Source organism: Doryrhamphus excisus, chromosome 16, assembly GCF_030265055.1.
Source record: "Doryrhamphus excisus isolate RoL2022-K1 chromosome 16, RoL_Dexc_1.0, whole genome shotgun sequence".
NCBI classification, from domain to species: Eukaryota; Metazoa; Chordata; class Actinopteri; order Syngnathiformes; family Syngnathidae; genus Doryrhamphus; species Doryrhamphus excisus.
This window is the reverse complement of record NC_080481.1, coordinates 783,728-801,075: the sequence shown is the minus strand read 5'-3', so window position 1 is coordinate 801,075 and position 17,348 is coordinate 783,728. Positions and strand designations below refer to the sequence as shown.

The 17,348-nt window shown below is 41.6% G+C and overlaps 1 protein-coding gene across 5 annotated transcripts in view; it reads left to right on the top strand.

Annotated features, from left to right (window-relative positions):
* LOC131104963 (dynein axonemal heavy chain 12-like) overlaps positions 1 to 17,348 on the top strand; it is a 32,624-nt gene that overhangs the window by 1,543 nt on the left and 13,733 nt on the right. For 4 of the 5 annotated variants that reach the window (XM_058052691.1, XM_058052690.1, XM_058052694.1 and 1 more), the window contains 50 exons: positions 655 to 722; positions 797 to 923; positions 1,003 to 1,029; positions 1,106 to 1,295; positions 1,368 to 1,437; positions 1,511 to 1,669; positions 1,759 to 1,954; positions 2,037 to 2,225; positions 2,322 to 2,475; positions 2,553 to 2,644; positions 2,949 to 3,127; positions 4,427 to 4,562; positions 4,640 to 4,765; positions 4,848 to 4,982; positions 5,940 to 6,133; positions 6,214 to 6,457; positions 6,552 to 6,737; positions 6,825 to 7,025; positions 7,138 to 7,332; positions 7,428 to 7,549; positions 7,631 to 7,766; positions 7,841 to 7,987; positions 8,508 to 8,627; positions 8,994 to 9,150; positions 9,228 to 9,400; positions 9,474 to 9,626; positions 9,707 to 9,946; positions 10,247 to 10,492; positions 10,586 to 10,705; positions 11,347 to 11,456; positions 11,542 to 11,725; positions 11,827 to 11,967; positions 12,054 to 12,137; positions 12,246 to 12,434; positions 12,549 to 12,668; positions 12,779 to 12,967; positions 13,049 to 13,200; positions 13,298 to 13,436; positions 13,528 to 13,694; positions 13,782 to 14,037; positions 14,125 to 14,421; positions 14,486 to 14,664; positions 14,788 to 14,980; positions 15,100 to 15,261; positions 15,461 to 15,655; positions 15,768 to 15,901; positions 16,486 to 16,648; positions 16,733 to 16,813; positions 16,893 to 17,069; positions 17,158 to 17,289. In XM_058052691.1, the coding sequence (XP_057908674.1) occupies positions 655 to 722; positions 797 to 923; positions 1,003 to 1,029; positions 1,106 to 1,295; positions 1,368 to 1,437; positions 1,511 to 1,669; positions 1,759 to 1,954; positions 2,037 to 2,225; positions 2,322 to 2,475; positions 2,553 to 2,644; positions 2,949 to 3,127; positions 4,427 to 4,562; positions 4,640 to 4,765; positions 4,848 to 4,982; positions 5,940 to 6,133; positions 6,214 to 6,457; positions 6,552 to 6,737; positions 6,825 to 7,025; positions 7,138 to 7,332; positions 7,428 to 7,549; positions 7,631 to 7,766; positions 7,841 to 7,987; positions 8,508 to 8,627; positions 8,994 to 9,150; positions 9,228 to 9,400; positions 9,474 to 9,626; positions 9,707 to 9,946; positions 10,247 to 10,492; positions 10,586 to 10,705; positions 11,347 to 11,456; positions 11,542 to 11,725; positions 11,827 to 11,967; positions 12,054 to 12,137; positions 12,246 to 12,434; positions 12,549 to 12,668; positions 12,779 to 12,967; positions 13,049 to 13,200; positions 13,298 to 13,436; positions 13,528 to 13,694; positions 13,782 to 14,037; positions 14,125 to 14,421; positions 14,486 to 14,664; positions 14,788 to 14,980; positions 15,100 to 15,261; positions 15,461 to 15,655; positions 15,768 to 15,901; positions 16,486 to 16,648; positions 16,733 to 16,813; positions 16,893 to 17,069; positions 17,158 to 17,289 (7,926 nt within the window). The remainder of the gene's footprint in view (positions 1 to 654; positions 723 to 796; positions 924 to 1,002; positions 1,030 to 1,105; positions 1,296 to 1,367; positions 1,438 to 1,510; positions 1,670 to 1,758; positions 1,955 to 2,036; positions 2,226 to 2,321; positions 2,476 to 2,552; positions 2,645 to 2,948; positions 3,128 to 4,426; positions 4,563 to 4,639; positions 4,766 to 4,847; positions 4,983 to 5,939; positions 6,134 to 6,213; positions 6,458 to 6,551; positions 6,738 to 6,824; positions 7,026 to 7,137; positions 7,333 to 7,427; positions 7,550 to 7,630; positions 7,767 to 7,840; positions 7,988 to 8,507; positions 8,628 to 8,993; positions 9,151 to 9,227; positions 9,401 to 9,473; positions 9,627 to 9,706; positions 9,947 to 10,246; positions 10,493 to 10,585; positions 10,706 to 11,346; positions 11,457 to 11,541; positions 11,726 to 11,826; positions 11,968 to 12,053; positions 12,138 to 12,245; positions 12,435 to 12,548; positions 12,669 to 12,778; positions 12,968 to 13,048; positions 13,201 to 13,297; positions 13,437 to 13,527; positions 13,695 to 13,781; positions 14,038 to 14,124; positions 14,422 to 14,485; positions 14,665 to 14,787; positions 14,981 to 15,099; positions 15,262 to 15,460; positions 15,656 to 15,767; positions 15,902 to 16,485; positions 16,649 to 16,732; positions 16,814 to 16,892; positions 17,070 to 17,157; positions 17,290 to 17,348) is intronic. The other variant, XM_058052693.1, reaches the window with a different exon arrangement.

Below are 17,348 nucleotides of genomic sequence, written 5' to 3'. Positions count from 1 at the left end.
ATATTGATAATTTAAAACATTACCGAAACTTTTCGAGGTGTATAACCCTAACCTTAACCCTAACCCTATGAAAAAAGATAAAAGGTATTTGGAAGATTAATTTACTTTAATATCTTCTCCAGACGAAATTTCAATAAAATTGAATTTGGCATTTTTCTTTTTTTTGACTGGAAATATGTTGCGTTTGCATTTTGGTTATTTGTGGTGAAAACCTGCTGCGCACTTCAGTGTGAGGCATGTACATTAAAAATATGACACTTGATTTTCTTCAGTGGACTTGATTATCAAAACGATGTAAGTGCATAATCTGTTGCCGTTTAAAACTGATTTTCACAGCCTAAGTTATTATATATTTTCTAGCCAAGGTCCATGAGTCATCACAGCTGATATTGTCTTGACTCAAAGCAATAAACTCAAAGCAATGGGGACCAAACGCACTTTTTTCCAGTATAGAATATTCTCTAACTTTGTTAATATTTGAGGTAGATCAGTCATGCTTTATCAGAATTAATCATAACCTTTTTTGACAAATTTCAAAATTTTGTAACATTGCTATATTTATTTATCTTTTATCTTTTAACACTATACTTGTGACATATTGACTGTGACATTTGTTTAAATTCCTCCTGTGACGACATGAATATTGATCATCAGATGTCTCACAACAAAATTCTGGAGCAACGATGGAGGAAAGTGCAACAACAGCGCCTCCATTTACCAATGTATGTTTTCACCTCAGTAGTCAGTATGGAGTCATATCAACAACAATCCCTAAAGACATTTGATCATTGTGCAGGCCAATTGGTTTCCTGCAAAGTGGCAACGCCATGGCTGTGTCCCAAGCAGTGGAGGCTTACAGGCAGACCAAAGAGCAGGGTAGAATTGTGCGCAGCCCGTCACCGGAGCCTCAATTCCCGTCTACTGTAGGACTCCCATTTAATAACTATTAGAGCTCACCGTTGCCGCAACATAACGTAATACATCTCAATACTTCCTTTACAGATGCAAAGTGAGGAAAGGAAACAAAGGGTGAGTTTACAGTTAAGTGAATTTGTTTATTTAAAAAAATAGAGCCATCCCATTTTTATTTTGACCGCTTTTACAGATGAACTACATATTCCTGAAGCAGTGCATAGAAAGCCGGCCGGTCTTTCCAATCCCTCAGCATTGGTTGAATTCCATCGATGCCAAAATCCCTCCCAAACTCAAAGACAGCTGTCAGAAAAACAAAATCCTGCAGGAGCTCCTCAGGGAAGTCACTGACAACTTTCATGATGTCATCGTCAAGCACACAGGTACGGACAATGATCTGTGAGTGTGTACTGTACATCATGTATGTATGATTACATTGTATGTATTTGTTGAAGTGGATACATTCCTAAAGAATCCAGAGTGTGAAGAAACTACCTCAGAAACACATACACCTCTCCCACCGGAGTGAGTGTTTAAATCACACATATGATTCACCCTCAGCTTGTTGTTGCTTTTGTAAAATAATTGTCTTTTGTAGCATTCTTGAATTTTCCCAAACACGCCACGAGACCTTTATCACAAACCGGAACCTGATGAAGGAAAATTTGCACGTTCTGCATCCCATTATGCAAACTATTTTGGATATCGGCCACACAACCTTTTCTTCAATGGTTTTGGTGGATCTTTCTGGATATAGGTGTGTAAAAAAAAACAATTCAATGATCAAGTACCCGTGGTAATGTCTCTTGTTAAGATTGAACAAAGTGGTGTATCATCATGATTCAGGGCTTTGGGACCCGTTGATTCCAATGTACTGCAGAAAGATCTGGCAATAGAGTGCGAGACAACAGAACAGAGCATCATGGATACCTGGTTCCCTAAAGTCATCAATTTATTAACTAGTCCAAAAACACTGGGATCGGTTCAAGAAGAATCCCTGGATTCCTTCTATGACTGCGCATGCACCCTCATCTCCAATCAGGTGGAGTTGTCTTACATGCATCATCTCATCATCTTTTGGTTTGTTATTGTCCTCACTTACATGGTCTTTTTGCTGTCCTCAGTTGAAATCCCTCCTCCAGAGGAGTGTAGAGGAGTTTGTCTACCCATTTGAACCGAGCAACCACCACTTCTTGCCCCTCTTTCGAATGGCGCTGACGTTGAATGAAGAAAAGATGGAAATAGGCCCCACCTTACAGGAACTGGAAGCAGATGTTTTTGAAATCCTTAATGCCATCACAAGTACACTGCAGGTAAGATCGCAATTTTTGATGCCCATTCTTTTCAATCATGTTCCTTTCATAATCCTAAAGTGTATTCAGAGATTAATATGTGGATTTAATCCACAGAAAGTGCAGACAGTCCATTCCTGGTTGGCAGAATCCACCTCTGCATTTGTGGATGCCAAGACCCCTGACCACACGCTTACTTGGGCGAATCTCACTGTGAAAGCAACTGTTCGTGACAATCTAAAAGAACCAGACCAATATTTCCAGAATTATGGTAATATAATATAATATAATCTACAGGAATGTCATCATCCAACCAATTGTTTTTTGTAATACATTCATATATTGTAGTTGACAGCTACGACTGGTTAGTCAATGGAACGGCTCAGACTCGAGTTGAAACCTTTGTTGAAGAAACCCATTCATTTGCTGAATATATTCAGGTAAGTAATGATATTTTTGCTGCATAATTTAAGAACTCAATCAGGGTTCCACATTCCAAAAACATGCTAGGTTAATTGGCCACTCCAAATTGCTCATAGGTATGAATGTGAGTGTGAATGGTTGTTTGTCTATATGTGGCCACCCGTCTAGGGTGTACCCCGCCTCTCGCCTGAAGACGGCTGGGATAGGCTCCAGCATACCCCCGCGACCCAAATACGTATAAGCGGTATAGAAAATGGATGGAATTTAAAAAGTCCACTTTTTGTGACGACTAACAGTGTGTGTTCTGATTGTTGTTCACAGCAAGTGGATGAGTTTCGTGACTTGTCAAGGAAGATCGGCAACCTGCCAACCAAAGCTCACTTTGCAATGGTCCAATTAGATTGTGAGGAGCTGAATCAGGGACTGGCTAATAAATCTAAAGAATGGGCGAAAATACTTATCAACAAAATGAAAATCAAACACAGTGAGCAAAATCTACAGTGAGTATCATTTTTGTATATATTTTAAAAATATTGCAATAGAGCTAGGCCTGTCACGATAATGGATTTATCAATTTATGGAACAATAGAAGAATGTGTTAGTCTCTTTGTGCTACATGCCTGGTTGATAAGAGGATTCACTCTGCATGTGTCTGTGTGCATTGGCTCCATATGAAATGAACACAAAACAGAGTGAGCATCTGTTAAGCCTCTTTCTGCCTGTAGCGGGGCGACACGAGTGCTAACAGCTAGCAAACAGACACGAATATGAATGAAGTCACCAAGGTTTGTAAGCCGAATGCCCCAGTTCTAGTGCGGCTGTGTAGCATGGCCACGGACAGCCAACACTTACTGAGGCTTTTTATTGGTGCAGTAAACATTAAACACAACAGTGCAAAATGGTGTGCGTCCAGCTTGTAATGCACAAGAAGCGTTGATGCGCATTCCACTGTTATGTTCAAGGCCATGTTATGATGTAAAATGATGGCTACCATCTAAACTCACGCAAGTCGTGCACATGTGTCATATCCATTATTGTACACAGCTCAAATACTTATAACAATATACTACATAACAGTGTGTGTAGGTTTTATTGAAGTGTTTAGTGTATAGTTTGTTTGTATAGTGGTGCTGGGAACTTGGTACTGGGTACTCCTTTTTCCCAGATTGCTTTGCTGTACAGTTTTTGTATAAAAGGCTGAAAAGCGCACTCACTTGAGTACCATCTAGTGCAGGGGTAGGCAAACTTTCTTGACAGGCGGGCCACAGTGGGTTAAAAAAAGTTGCGGAGGAGACGTTTATATATAGGCGGCATCAATCAGAATGACATACTTGCTCACGGAGCAACGAAACAAAAACAACACATCTACAGCAACTTAACCCATCACATACGTAAATCAACAGCTAAGCGCTAAACATAACACGTAACTTCAAAATGTTATTTCCAAATGCCCTCAAGGCATGCTGGATATGCTGGCTATCTCAGGTGCAACAAAGAGCTACCCAGCATGCCTTGCCTTGGGAATATATGGGTGTTTAGAAATGAAGATGCACGGCCGGCTCGTTGTGACCCGTGGGCCGCAGTTTGCCCATCCCTGATCTAGCGGCTCAAACGTGACATGACACAACGATGACACGACACAATGATCTTTGAATGGTAATCTTAGTGATCTATATATATTATATATATTACCGGTCCATTAATTAATAGCACAATTATCGGCCAGCAAAATGTGTTATTGTGACAGGCCTACATAGAGCATATTGTTGCATTTTGAATTTCTGTGTGTCTTTTGAAAGGATCTGCTCTGATTTTGAAACCATCCGAGAAAATGCTTTGAAAGTGCCAGAGACTACAGATGACATGGCCAACATGATTCAATACATTGAATTAACCAAGACAAAGGGTATTACGCTACTTAAGGAAAGAATAATGGTAACCTTTTTGCTTAAATCGTACCATCAATCGTGATGTTAACACCATCAACACCAGTTGCTCTCGCGATCTGACAGAAAGCCTACAGCAGACTGAGCTACCTCCTGGATGTCCACATATTTGAACCTGAAGATCTCGAACTCAATTCCACTGTCTTTCTGTGGCCATTGAAAATCGGAGAGGTTTTTGAACTCAGTGACGAGGTAATGTGCCTATCTGAACCTCCATGTTAACAATGCCTGTGTTGGTTTCCAAGTATGGTCAAGACTTATATATTTTTGTTAGGTTTTCCAAGATGCCAAGAAGAAAGGGGAGAAGGAGATGCTTGCTAAAAGAGAAAGAGTAACGCTACATCTAGTCAAGCTGCAACGTAGGGTTGATGAGTTCCCCCACTGCTCTGAGATAAATATGATGCAGCAGGTATATTACATCATTCGTGCTCTCGGAAAAAAACTGTACAACAACAAAGGATTAAAACAAATGTTCTTTCTGTATTATGCAAATGAATCAGCTGACTCAGTCATTTTGAACTGGTAGCCAGCGTCTCACCGAAAGAATGCTTGACCCTAACCCTAACGCTTGACTTTAAAAGTGAAATGACATTGAGTTTGCAATTTTGACTAAATGTTTTTACGTCTATTGTCTTGCTAAAAAATAAAATGTGTTTTAGGTATTTTCATTTGTACATTTCATTAAGGCAAATGAAAAACAAAAAACAAAAAATCGTTTCTGAATGTTCCTTAATAGACTTTTCTACTCCCAATAACTAAACTAACTAAATCGTTAAATATATATTTATATATTATATTAATAATATATATATTATATAACTAGTCATATAACTAAAATATTTAAAATTAGTATCATAAATAAATCTTACTTTGAGCTGACGCTGTAATCAAGAAAGCATGTTTGTGTCAGTGTGAGAGGTGTCACTCACTCACATTTTCTATTTGCTGAACCTTTCTGAGCGTGGTTGACAAAAAAATGTTTTCTGACTATATTATTAAAAAAAAATACAATTATTTCCAAAATTGATATCTCTTTACATAAAATTTTATGTAGTTGTCATTGTAGTTGCATATTGAATCATTTACCACAAAGAGATTTCCTCTATTTATTATAGATACAAACTTATTTCTAGCTGCGATTAAATGTGATTAATTATAAGTTAACTACAGGGATTACAATTCATGTTGATTAAATATTTTAATTGATTGACAGCCCTAATTTAGACACTTGCTGCGGTAGCCTTTCAATAGTGTTAATAATTTGCACTAAATATTGAATTTCTATTTTTGCATTGATTGTTTATTTGGCATATTTTTGGCTGTACTACACTCATGTTCTATTGAATGCTATTTTTTGTTTGGACAGTATATGGGAGACATCAAAACAGTTCAAACCCTTCTCCAAGAGGCCGAGGAGTCAATTGAAGACATTCACAAAGATGAAGTCTTCCATGAATGGGATCAGTCCTACTACCCAGAAGTTGAGCTCATCAGACAGAGTATTGAGCCATACCAGAAGTTGTTTGGGTTCATACTTAAATGGCAGCGCACGGAGAGCAGGTCTGATTCCAGATGTATGCACCTTGTCATGTAATTGCGTCACTTCCACTTCCAATTGACATTATCATCTCTGTGAACAGCTGGATGGATGGTTCTTTCCTGGAACTGGATGGTGAGGGAATGGAGGTAAAAGTGGATGAATTCTACAGGGAGATCTTCAAGATGCTCAAGTATTTCCTACAGAAAAAAAGCAAGGCTGAACAGGAAACAAAGAAGCCAACCGGATCAACTACGAGACGACGTCGCGGTGAAGAAGAAGTCAAAGAGGAGAGTCCTTCAGTTGTCTTGTGTTCCACTGTACTAGAGCAGGTCAAAGAGTTTAAGGTATCAAGTGGTCCACCTCCAAGGCACTCAACAATGTGCCCATGAGTATGATTTCCTGTTTTTGTTTGCTCACTCGTTGTGTTTCTGTCGATAGGAGTATATTCCTCTATTAATAGTACTGTGTAATCCGGGTATCAGAGATCGCCACTGGAAGCAAATGTCAGACATAGTTGGATATGACCTCACTCCCGATGCGGGTACGACGCTACGCAAGGTTCTCAAACAAAACTTGAATCCTTATGTGGAAACGTTTGAGTCAATCAGTGCTGCTGCTAGTAAGGTAAGAATTGACATTGCTGGTGTTTTGGTTTCTGTCCCTGATGATGGAAATAAATAGATCCTTGCATCCTTTTTATGCATCTTTCAGGAATTTTCCATGGAGAAGGCCATGCACACCATGGTCACTGTTTGGGATGGTGTTTCTCTCCAGCACCAGGTATACAGAGACACTGGTGTGTCCATCCTGACTTCTTTGGATGAAATTCAGGCAATGCTAGATGATCAGATTGTGAAAACCCAGACTATGAGGAATTCACCATTCATCAAGCCGCTGGAAAATGAGATCAGGGTTAGTTTCAAGTTGGCATGAAGACGAGATGTGCAATGATATTAATGCAAGTTTAGCTCATAATTATTTTGAATTGCTTTCACCCAAAATGTTATACTTCTCTGCAATTTAGACCTGGGAGGAGCGTCTTCTTCGCATTCAGGAAACCATTGATGAGTGGCTGAAGGTGCAGGCTCAGTGGCTCTACCTTGAGCCCATCTTCTCTTCCCAGGACATTATGCAGCAAATTCCAGAAGAAGGAAGGCTCTTTCAAATTGTTGACAAAACCTGGAAGGACGTCATGCGGCACTGTGTTAAGGACTCAAAGGTGGCTTTCACCATCATTTGTGGTAACCCTGTGGTCTGTCTCTGACGTATGGTCTATTGATGACAACAAGTTTGAAATCTCTTCCTTAATACCAGATTCTTCAGGCAACCGCAATGCCTAACCTGCTAGAGAAACTAATAGAGTCCAACTGCCACTTGGAGACCATCATGAAGGGACTAAATGACTATCTGGAGAAAAAGCGTCTGTTTTTTCCAAGGTGCGCAATGGAATTGAACGTGTATCTGTTATATATATATTTGTTAATCCCAAATGTCAATAATTGTCGCTTTGCTGCCAGGTTCTTCTTCCTGTCCAATGATGAAATGCTGGAAATTCTTTCTGAGACCAAGGACCCACTGCGTGTACAACCCCATCTGAGGAAGTGCTTTGAGGGTATTGCCAAACTAGACTTCCTCCCAAACCTTGATATCCAGGTAGGCATCGGTGGAGTGGAGTGTTCCATAGCAGCAGTGCAGCCGCTTGATGGATGCCGACTGTTTTTATCCAGGCCATGTACAGCAGTGAAGGGGAGCGTGTTGCGCTAATTCAGCTCATCTCCACAGCTGAGGCCAAAGGATCGGTGGAGAAGTGGCTGGTGCAAGTGGAAGAATGGATGATTCGCAGTGTCAGGGATGTAGTGGACCGCTCCAGATCGGTGAGATCACTTCTCTGGTCAGAGACTTCCTTAAATGCACCAACGTACATTGGCTAAATTTATACGTTGAATGCTTTAACGCTGTTAAACTTAGTAGTCGTAGCAGTAACAGTAACACTGGCAGCGCACAACACGACAAAATCAACACATTTTTTAATATAAAATGGCCTATGGCTCAGCTGGTAGAGTGGTTGTCTCCCAACCTGAAGGTAGTGGGTTCGATCCTCTGTCCTGCTGTGATCATGTCGAAGTAGCCTTTAGCTCTGTGCAAAGCATTACTATTGACACTGTTAACAAATGTCTATAATAATGTTTTACTGTACCTACTGTACCTGTACATATTGATATGTCTGTTTTATTTCAGCAAATAATGGATTTGCAATTCAGTTATTGTTTGCATACTACAAACAATATGCATTCTTACAACTTTAACTTTAATTCATGAAAGGTTGGAGTGCTGCAAGAAAGTGTTGCTTTCATGTTTATATTGAATAATAAACGACGTTAGCGGTTTTGACAGGCCTATGCTGAAACGTCACGCAACCAGTGGGTGAAAGAGTGGCCCGGACAGGTGGTGATATGTACCTCACAAATGTTCTGGACCTTGGAGGTGCATGAAGCTATCAGGGGGGGCGCTCAGGTAAGGTTTTAAAGAAAAACTGCACACGTCTTTCTCTTGTACGGCAAAAGTATTTCATGTTATCATGAATGTACCTGTTGCAACATGGTTAGAGCATGCATATAAAACCTACATAAAACCTTGTTTGAGGGTTTTGGAGGTCTTTGTAGAGGGAGCTCCTGAGCTCGCTGCTAACCTGCGATTTCCGATGGGTTGCTCGTGACTCGCCCCTGCCGAATAAAGCGCTGCATAGTTTAAAGTTTAAGAAAGCAGTATCGGCTTATACACCAGAAATTATGAATGATTTTTTAACCTTGTGTGACACCTCATTAAAATAGAAATAATGATGAAAATGTGTGAAAAGTGTGACTTTGATGGCCTCTGCAGGGTGTGAAGAACTACTACCAGCAACTCCAGAAACAGCTGAATGACATTGTGGGGCTGGTGAGAGGGAAACTGCCCAAACAAACACGGATTACTTTGGGAGCATTGGTGACAATCGATGTCCATGCCAGGGATGTCGTCATGGAGCTCATTGAACACGGTACCTCATGGCACAAGGTTTACTGTCTAAAAAAGTACGCCTTTCAAATAAATCGTATTTCTATGCATTCTTGACAGGTGTGACCAATGAAAGCGATTTCCGCTGGCTTGCCCAGCTCCGTTACTACTGGAACAACGACAATGTTCGAGTTCGGATTATAAACTGTGATGTTAAGTATGCATACGAGTACCTGGGGAACTCTTTTCGTCTGGTCATCACCCCGCTGACTGACAGATGCTACAGAACTCTGGTAAAATACCAAAGTGACTTTATTGGCAAACGTTTGTTATTTGGATAAATGTTTCAGTTCGTGTCTTGTCCAGATTGGCGCTTTTTTCCTCCACTTGGGTGGTGCACCCGAGGGTCCGGCTGGAACCGGAAAGACTGAAACCACCAAGGATCTAGCCAAAGCGTTGGCTGTACAATGTGTGGTCTTCAACTGTTCCGATGGACTGGATTATCTTGCTATGGGCAAAGTAATATCACACGGAAAGTTGAACTTCATCCCATCCCAATTTGTACATTTCACTAAAGTTGTTGTGATGTTATTTGTCAGTTTTTCAAAGGTTTGGCTTCATCTGGGGCATGGGCATGCTTTGATGAGTTCAACCGTATTGAGCTCGAGGTCCTGTCTGTCGTGGCCCAGCAAGTCCTCTGCATTCAGAGAGCTATCGAGATGAAGTTGGAGTACTTTGACTTTGAAGGAACCATGCTTAAACTCAATCCCAACTGTTTTGTGTCCATCACCATGAACCCTGGTTACGCGGGACGCTCGGAACTCCCTGACAACCTCAAGGTCTTTACACAGTAACACAATGCACGGAACCTTGGTTAGTGTATATATTTTTATCACTAAATTGGGGAGAAATTGATTTGTCTCTCGTACATTTTGGTTATAGCACGGACCTTCTGGAACAGATTAATGATGCTAACCAAGGTTCTATTGTACGCATGAGCAATTTTCACATTATATCATTTTTATTTTAATCACAGTTGTGGACGTAAAATAAAGTTTTGGATTTTAGCAGGTTATAAGATGCTTTTTGCAATGATTTGATGAATATTCCAAATGTCTTCATTGTTTTGTGGTCCTCAGGTGTTGTTTCGAACAGTGACCATGATGGTCCCCAACTATGCACTGATAGCAGAGATCTCTCTGTATTCATATGGATTCCTCAATGCCAAGCCTCTATCAGTCAAGATTGCAATGACTTACAGGCTCTGTTCAGAGCAGCTCTCCTCACAGTTCCATTATGATTATGGCATGAGAGCTGTCAAAGCTGTACTTGTGGCCGCGGGAAACCTCAAGCTCAAGTATCCAGATGAGAATGAGGACATACTGGTATATGTGCTAAGTTATGCAAGAAATGATTTTAACGTTTTTAAATCCCGTGGTCTGTTTCTTGATGGCTTTTCTTCTGTTGTTAACGTCTAGCTTCTGAGGTCCATCAAAGATGTTAACGAGCCCAAGTTTCTCTCTCATGATATTCCACTATTCAATGGAATCACCAGTGATTTGTTCCCTGGCATCTCCCTCCCTGAAGCTGACTATGAGGTAAAATATGCCATGCCTTTTGCATGTACATTATCCCCAAATAGGAGACACTGTATTCATATTTGCTGCTGCATATTTTTAAAAATGGGGATGTACAATATTGAATTGCAAAGCTTTTGAAAACCTTTTTTCCGAACCTTGGCTGAAAATGGCACCAAAGATTACAGATTTATCATAAAGTAACTCTAACGATGAGGGACGGCAGATATTATGGGCCAACTATAATTGTGGTTTATTGACGCTGAGCGGATGTACGTCAACATTACCGCCTGAGGGGGCAAAAGCAGCTGTTGTGTGAAAGTGAATGTTCTCTGCTTGTTAATGAAGTGATTGAAGTGCATTGTGGGTCTCCTTAACCAATAGTAGTATTCTACATTGGTCTCTTGATGACAGTAACTATACATGAATGAGACAATAGCCACCAGGAAGTACGCTGTCAATCCTAATGCGTGAGTCTATCGTGTTTTTGATGACTTATTTTGTGTTATTATGTCCGCTATAGGGGTGCTATTTCATGTGTGCAAGGCTCTAATAATGGTAAAAATGTATTTTAAAGGTCATAAATATGTTTTCTATTCCACTTATGAGTATTGAATCTTACTTCATTGCAATTATGTCTTTGCTTTTTATGTCTTTGCCAGTTGTTTTTGGAGGCTGCAACAGAGTGCTGTACAAAACACAATGTACAGTCAACACAAATCTTCATAGAAAAGATGATCCAGACATATGAGATGATGATAGTCCGCCATGGGTATGTTCTTTTGCCTGCAATGTTTAACGTTTTGAATTACAAAGTCAACACACTCCTGCATGAAGGTATACCTTTTCTGGTTCAGGTTCATGCTGGTGGGGGAGTCATTTTCAGGTAAGACCAAAGTGCTTCATGTTCTAGCTGACACACTTATTCTGATGAACGAAAGAGGATACGGGGAGGAGGAGAAGGTCATCTTCAGGACTCTGAACCCAAAGTCCATCACCATGGGTCAGCTCTTTGGACAGTTTGATCTTGTTTCTCACGAGGTGGGCCTGCACCCCCCCAACCCCAACCTCATGTATTCAAACTGGACCCAAGATCTTCTTGTCTGCTTTCCAGTGTTTTCTCATTCTTTGTTTATTGTTAGTGGACAGATGGGATTGTGGCCAACACATTTCGGGAGTATGCATCATCTGAAACGCCAGATCGTAAATGGGTGGTGTTTGATGGTCCCATTGATACACTTTGGATTGAGAGTATGAACACTGTGTTGGATGACAATAAGAAGGTACACCGTACACATTTGTTATATTTGATTGTGTTTTGTGGTATTTATGGTTGTTACCATCTATGTCATTTATCATTACATTACAGTTATGTCTAATGAGTGGAGAAATTATCCAGATGTCCAACCAAATGAGTCTGATTTTTGAAGCAATGGATCTGTCACAGGCCTCTGTAAGATTTGAATAAGATCATTGATTTTTTTGTTGACATTTATTGCTACTTAGTAGTTTTAGCACTTATAACAATACTGGATAACCGACTTACTTTGTGATATTGCAGCCTGCCACGGTCAGTCGATGTGGTATGATCTACATGGAACCATCTCAGTTAGGATGGGAACCTTTAGTGATCTCCTGGATGAACACACTTCCTGAGGTTCTGCAGAGTCCTGACAATATCAACCTGCTGCAAGAACTCTTCCACTGGCTGATGCCGCCTACCTTCAGGATGCTGCGTAAAAACTGCAGGGTGAGTAAGAGTAGTTCTTGGAATCATTTAGACACCACAACCCAAACACCAGTGGGGTTTGCACCAATTAAAAGTCAACCACAATTCAATGTTCACTAACTGTTTTGCTTACAGGAAGTTGTCTCGACCACCAACTGGAACGCAACTGTATCTTTATGTAGGCTGTTCGAGATGCTTCTAACGGAACCACTAGAGACAGAGACAGGAGATAAAATTATTCGCACCTGGATCATGGTATAGTTAGGATGAATATTATAAATAAATGTTTGTAGTAAATCTTGGTAACCTCCCTAAGCGACATATTGGGTTTACACCGATGCCATTTGTCTTCCTTCTGACTGCAGGCAGCCTTTACCTTTTCCTTGGTGTGGTCAGCGGGTGGCAGCTGTGATTCAAACAGCCGGGATAAGTTTAGCGACTTCGTCAGGGATATTGTGTCTGGAAAGGTGGAGAATCATCCAGTTCCTGTTATTGTAGGGAAATGGGAATGCCCGGTGGATGAGAAAGGCCTTGTGTATGACTATTTCTACGAGGTACCGCCGACTTTCATCGGTCATCAGTTTTTTTTGGCCTTGTGTAGAAACATCTCAGTGCTACTCCGATATCCTTTTCAGTTTAAAGGAAAAGGAAAATGGGTTCACTGGAACGATGCCATCAAAAATGTCAGCCTGGGAGACAAAAACACCAAAGTCCAGGACATCATCGTTCCCACCATCGACTCGGTTCGCTACACCTACCTCATGGACATTTGCATCACCAATGGCGTGTTAGTATCCTAATGGTGGAAGGGACATGAATCAGGCCTACCCCAATGAGGTCAGATGCATGAATTTGCCCTGTATGCTTTCTGTTCTTCTGCCCAGGCCTTTGCTGTTGGCTGGCCCTACTGGCACTGGAAAGTCCGTGTATGTGAAGGAGATGTTGATGAACACTCTGGACAATGACCTCTTTTTACCTCTCATCATCAACTTTTCTGCCCGCACCACGGCCAACCAAACACAGGTCAGCGTGCGGCATATATATTTTAGCATGTGGAAATCCTAGCATACCAAAACGAGGGTTTTTTCATCGTAAATGTGTCCTATTTTTTCAGAACATCATCATGGCCAAATTAGATAAGAGACGGAAGGGTGTGTTCGGCCCCCCCATGGGAAAGAAATATGTCATCTTCATCGATGACGTGAATATGCCAGCACTGGAACAGTTTGGAGCTCAGCCTCCCGTGGAGCTTCTTCGACAGTTTATGGATCACAAAAAGTGGTACTAGATGTTGGATATTTACTGTACAGAGCATGGAGGAGAAGAGGATGGAATGCAATGCCCGACTAATCCGTTGTCCTCTGGCAGGTATGACCTGAAAGATACTTCCGGCATTAAATTAGTGGACATCCAGCTTATCTCAGCCATGGGTCCTCCTGGTGGTGGAAGGAACGCCGTGACGTCTCGCTTCCTGCGTCACTTCAACATTTTTAGCATCAATTCTTTTAGTGATGAGACTATGGTTCGCATCTTTTCCATCATGGTGGCCTTCTATCTTAAAAACAATGACTTTCCGCCTGAATATTTCACCGTTGGTAGCCAAATAGTGACAGCCACTATGGAAGTGAGTCTTTGGGATTTGACCAATACTCTCGTATTCCCTCATACTCTCATATTGTCTTTGTGTAACATGACGAATCTCTTCATGAAGGTTTACAAAAAAGCCATGGAGAACTTGCTTCCGACGCCAGCCAAGTCTCACTACACTTTTAACCTGCGGGACTTCTCTCGAGTTATCCAAGGCTGCCTGCTGTTAAAAAGCAAATCTCTGGAGAACAAACGCACCATGATTCGCTTGTTTGTCCACGAGGTCTTCCGTGTCTTCTACGACCGTCTGGTGGATGACAAGGATCGAGCATGGTTCTATCAGCTGATGAACACCATCCTGAAAGATCACTTCAAGGAAACCTTCAGCCAAGTGTTTGATCACCTGAAGCAAGGCAGTAAAGTATGTTGATTCTAGATCATTTGTGATGAAGCATTGAGTTGAAATGAAATGTACTTTTTATCAGTTGGTGGAGCAAGACCTGCAGATTCTACTGTTTGGAGACTACATGAACCCTGACGCGGAGCCTGAAGAACGCCTGTACGCTGAGGTGCTCTCCGTAGAGAGCTTTGCCGAGGTGGTGGAGGCGTGTCTTGTTGAATATAACCAGATGAACAAGAGCCGCATGAATCTCGTCATTTTCCGGTAAATGGGTATTGGAATACTGAGTCAATTACTGTAAAGAAAAAATATGTCCATTACATCAAATGCACAACTAGTATTTGTGTAGCAATGTGTTGAAAATGAAAGAACTCGTGTCTGATGTAGCTATGTCTTGGAGCACCTGTCCCGTATCAGCCGTGTGTTGAAGCAGCCAGGAGGGAATGCTCTGCTCGTAGGAGTGGGAGGCAGTGGACGCCAGTCCATCACTCGATTGGCCACGTTCATCGCCCAGATGACTCTCTTTCAGCCCGAGATCTCAAAGAGCTACGGCATGGTTGAGTGGAGAGATGACCTCAAGGTCAGCTTTGTGGTTTAGAATACACCTCATTACAGTGTTATGTCATTTGGTTATAATATGTGTGAGTGTGTTGTCATACATTTTTACAAAGACCTCCCCGTGTTTTCTTCATGATACAGAAACTGCTGAAGAATGCTGGGGTGAAAGGTCAAAGAATAGTTTTTTTGCTCACTGATACCCAGATCAAAGACGAAGCTTTTCTAGAAGATGTAAACAGTGTCCTGAACACAGGAGAAGTTCCCAATATGTTTGCCATGGATGAGAAACAGGAAATCATTGAGGTATGACACTAATATGATGTAATGTGTAAATGTATACTTTATAATCAACTCAATTGTTGGAAAATCTATTTTCTCCCCATTAAAAGTGATCAATTCTTCCTCATAGTCCATCACATGTATGAAGTCAGAGTGTATCCACATATCATTTATATTTGTACAGTTTATATGATGCAATTCATTTCTCTCTCCCTCTTTGCAGACGGTCCGCCCCATTGCCCAAGGGAAGAATAGGGCTGTAGAACTGAGCTCTTTGACTCTGTTCTCCTTCTTTGTGGCACGCTGCAAGGAGAACCTCCACATTGTTGTGGCCTTCAGTCCGATTGGTGAAGCCTTTCGTAATCGTCTGCGGCAATTTCCTTCTCTTATTAACTGTTGCACCATTAATTGGTTCCAGGTACGAAATATCCATGATAAATTCTACACAATATCAAATAAGTCGATATTAGCAAGCTAAGAGACACTTTTCCTTGTGCTCCTGTTGTACTTTATCTTGTGTGTCCTTCCAGCCTTGGCCAGAGGAGGCGCTAGAGCGGGTAGCCAACTCGTTCCTGAAGCCTCTGAGGATGAAAGATAATGAACAAAAGGAAGTCGTACCAATCTGCAAAACATTTCACACCTCTGCCAGCCAGCTTTCACACAGGTTTGCCTGATCCCATTTCTAAACATTTTCATCCATAGAAAATCATACGAATTTAAGCATCTGTATTTTTATGCTCTCAGTGACATGCTGTTTACCTTAGTATTGTATTGGGGAAACTATTGTGGATGCAACTTGTACTTTATTGCGATGGAGTCGCAATGGCTCAAATGTGTTCCCGGGGTTATCCTCACCAAGGTCGCTGTGGTATGCTGGAGCCTATCCCAGCTGACTTCGGTCGAGAGGCGGGGTATATCATGGTGTGGTCGCCAGCCAATCACAGGGCATTTTATGTGCCAGTTGCACTAAATGTTGTGTAACCATTCCATAATGAAAGGAAAACAAACTATGGATCCTTGTCAGTGAACTGAAATGCCAGCATCGTTATGACAGCCGGGGCTTGTTCCTATCACTTTGAAAAGTGCAAAAAGTCTGCCAGAGACAACCCGAGAGCTGGAGCGATCTGTGATTTGATGATGGAAATGATTGAAGATGGGTATTGGTCTTGAGTAGCAGGATGTAATCAGTATATATGTAATATGTATCATGCATCCCTAATATACTGTTTATGTTGGTACTGTCTGCAGATTTCTCACTGAGCTTGGCCGCCATAATTATGTCACGCCTACATCCTATCTGGAGCTAATGGCAGCTTTCAGTCAGCTCCTCACCATGAAAAGGGACGCAGTCATGAAGGCAAAAAGGAGATACACAAACGGTCTAGAAAAACTAGCTTTTGCTGAATCTCAGGTACATGCAGCACCCGGGATTCTTTTTCGAATCAGAAAAATCTGATGCTGGAACAAAATGCATTTTCATCCTGTTTCTGTGAAGGTTGGTGAGATGAAAGTGGAGCTGGTGGAATTGCAGCCCAAACTAAAAGAGGCACAGATTGAAAATGACAGGATGATGAAGGTAAATACAGCACGTGACACTGAGTTCCAGTGGCACCAAAGTCATCCTAAATATACCAATCCCTGGTAATGACCAACAGGTGATAGCAGTGGAATCTGTGGAGGTGGAAGCTACGAGTAAACTCGTGCGTGTGGAAGAGGAGGCCACAGCTATTCAAGCCGCTGAAGCTCAAGCGCTAAAGGATGAGTGTGATAGTGAATTGGCCGAGGCCATCCCTGCCCTGGAGGAGGCCACCGCAGCCTTGAACACCTTAAAGGTGAGAACCCTCCAAGGTGGGCCAACATCAGCCTTCATGCGTGTCTTTGCTTTATGGACATTTGAGTGCGTTACCTTCTTCATTGCAGCCTGCTGACATCACCGTTGTGAAGTCCATGAAAAACCCTCCCTCGGGAGTCAAACTGGTGATGTCAGCTGTGTGTGTCATGATGGGAAAAACACCGGACAAGATTGCGGATCCTGCTGGGTCGGGAAAAAAAGTTGGTCTAAAAATATACAGTATCATCACATAATGTTATAATAAAATGTCTGTGAAAAG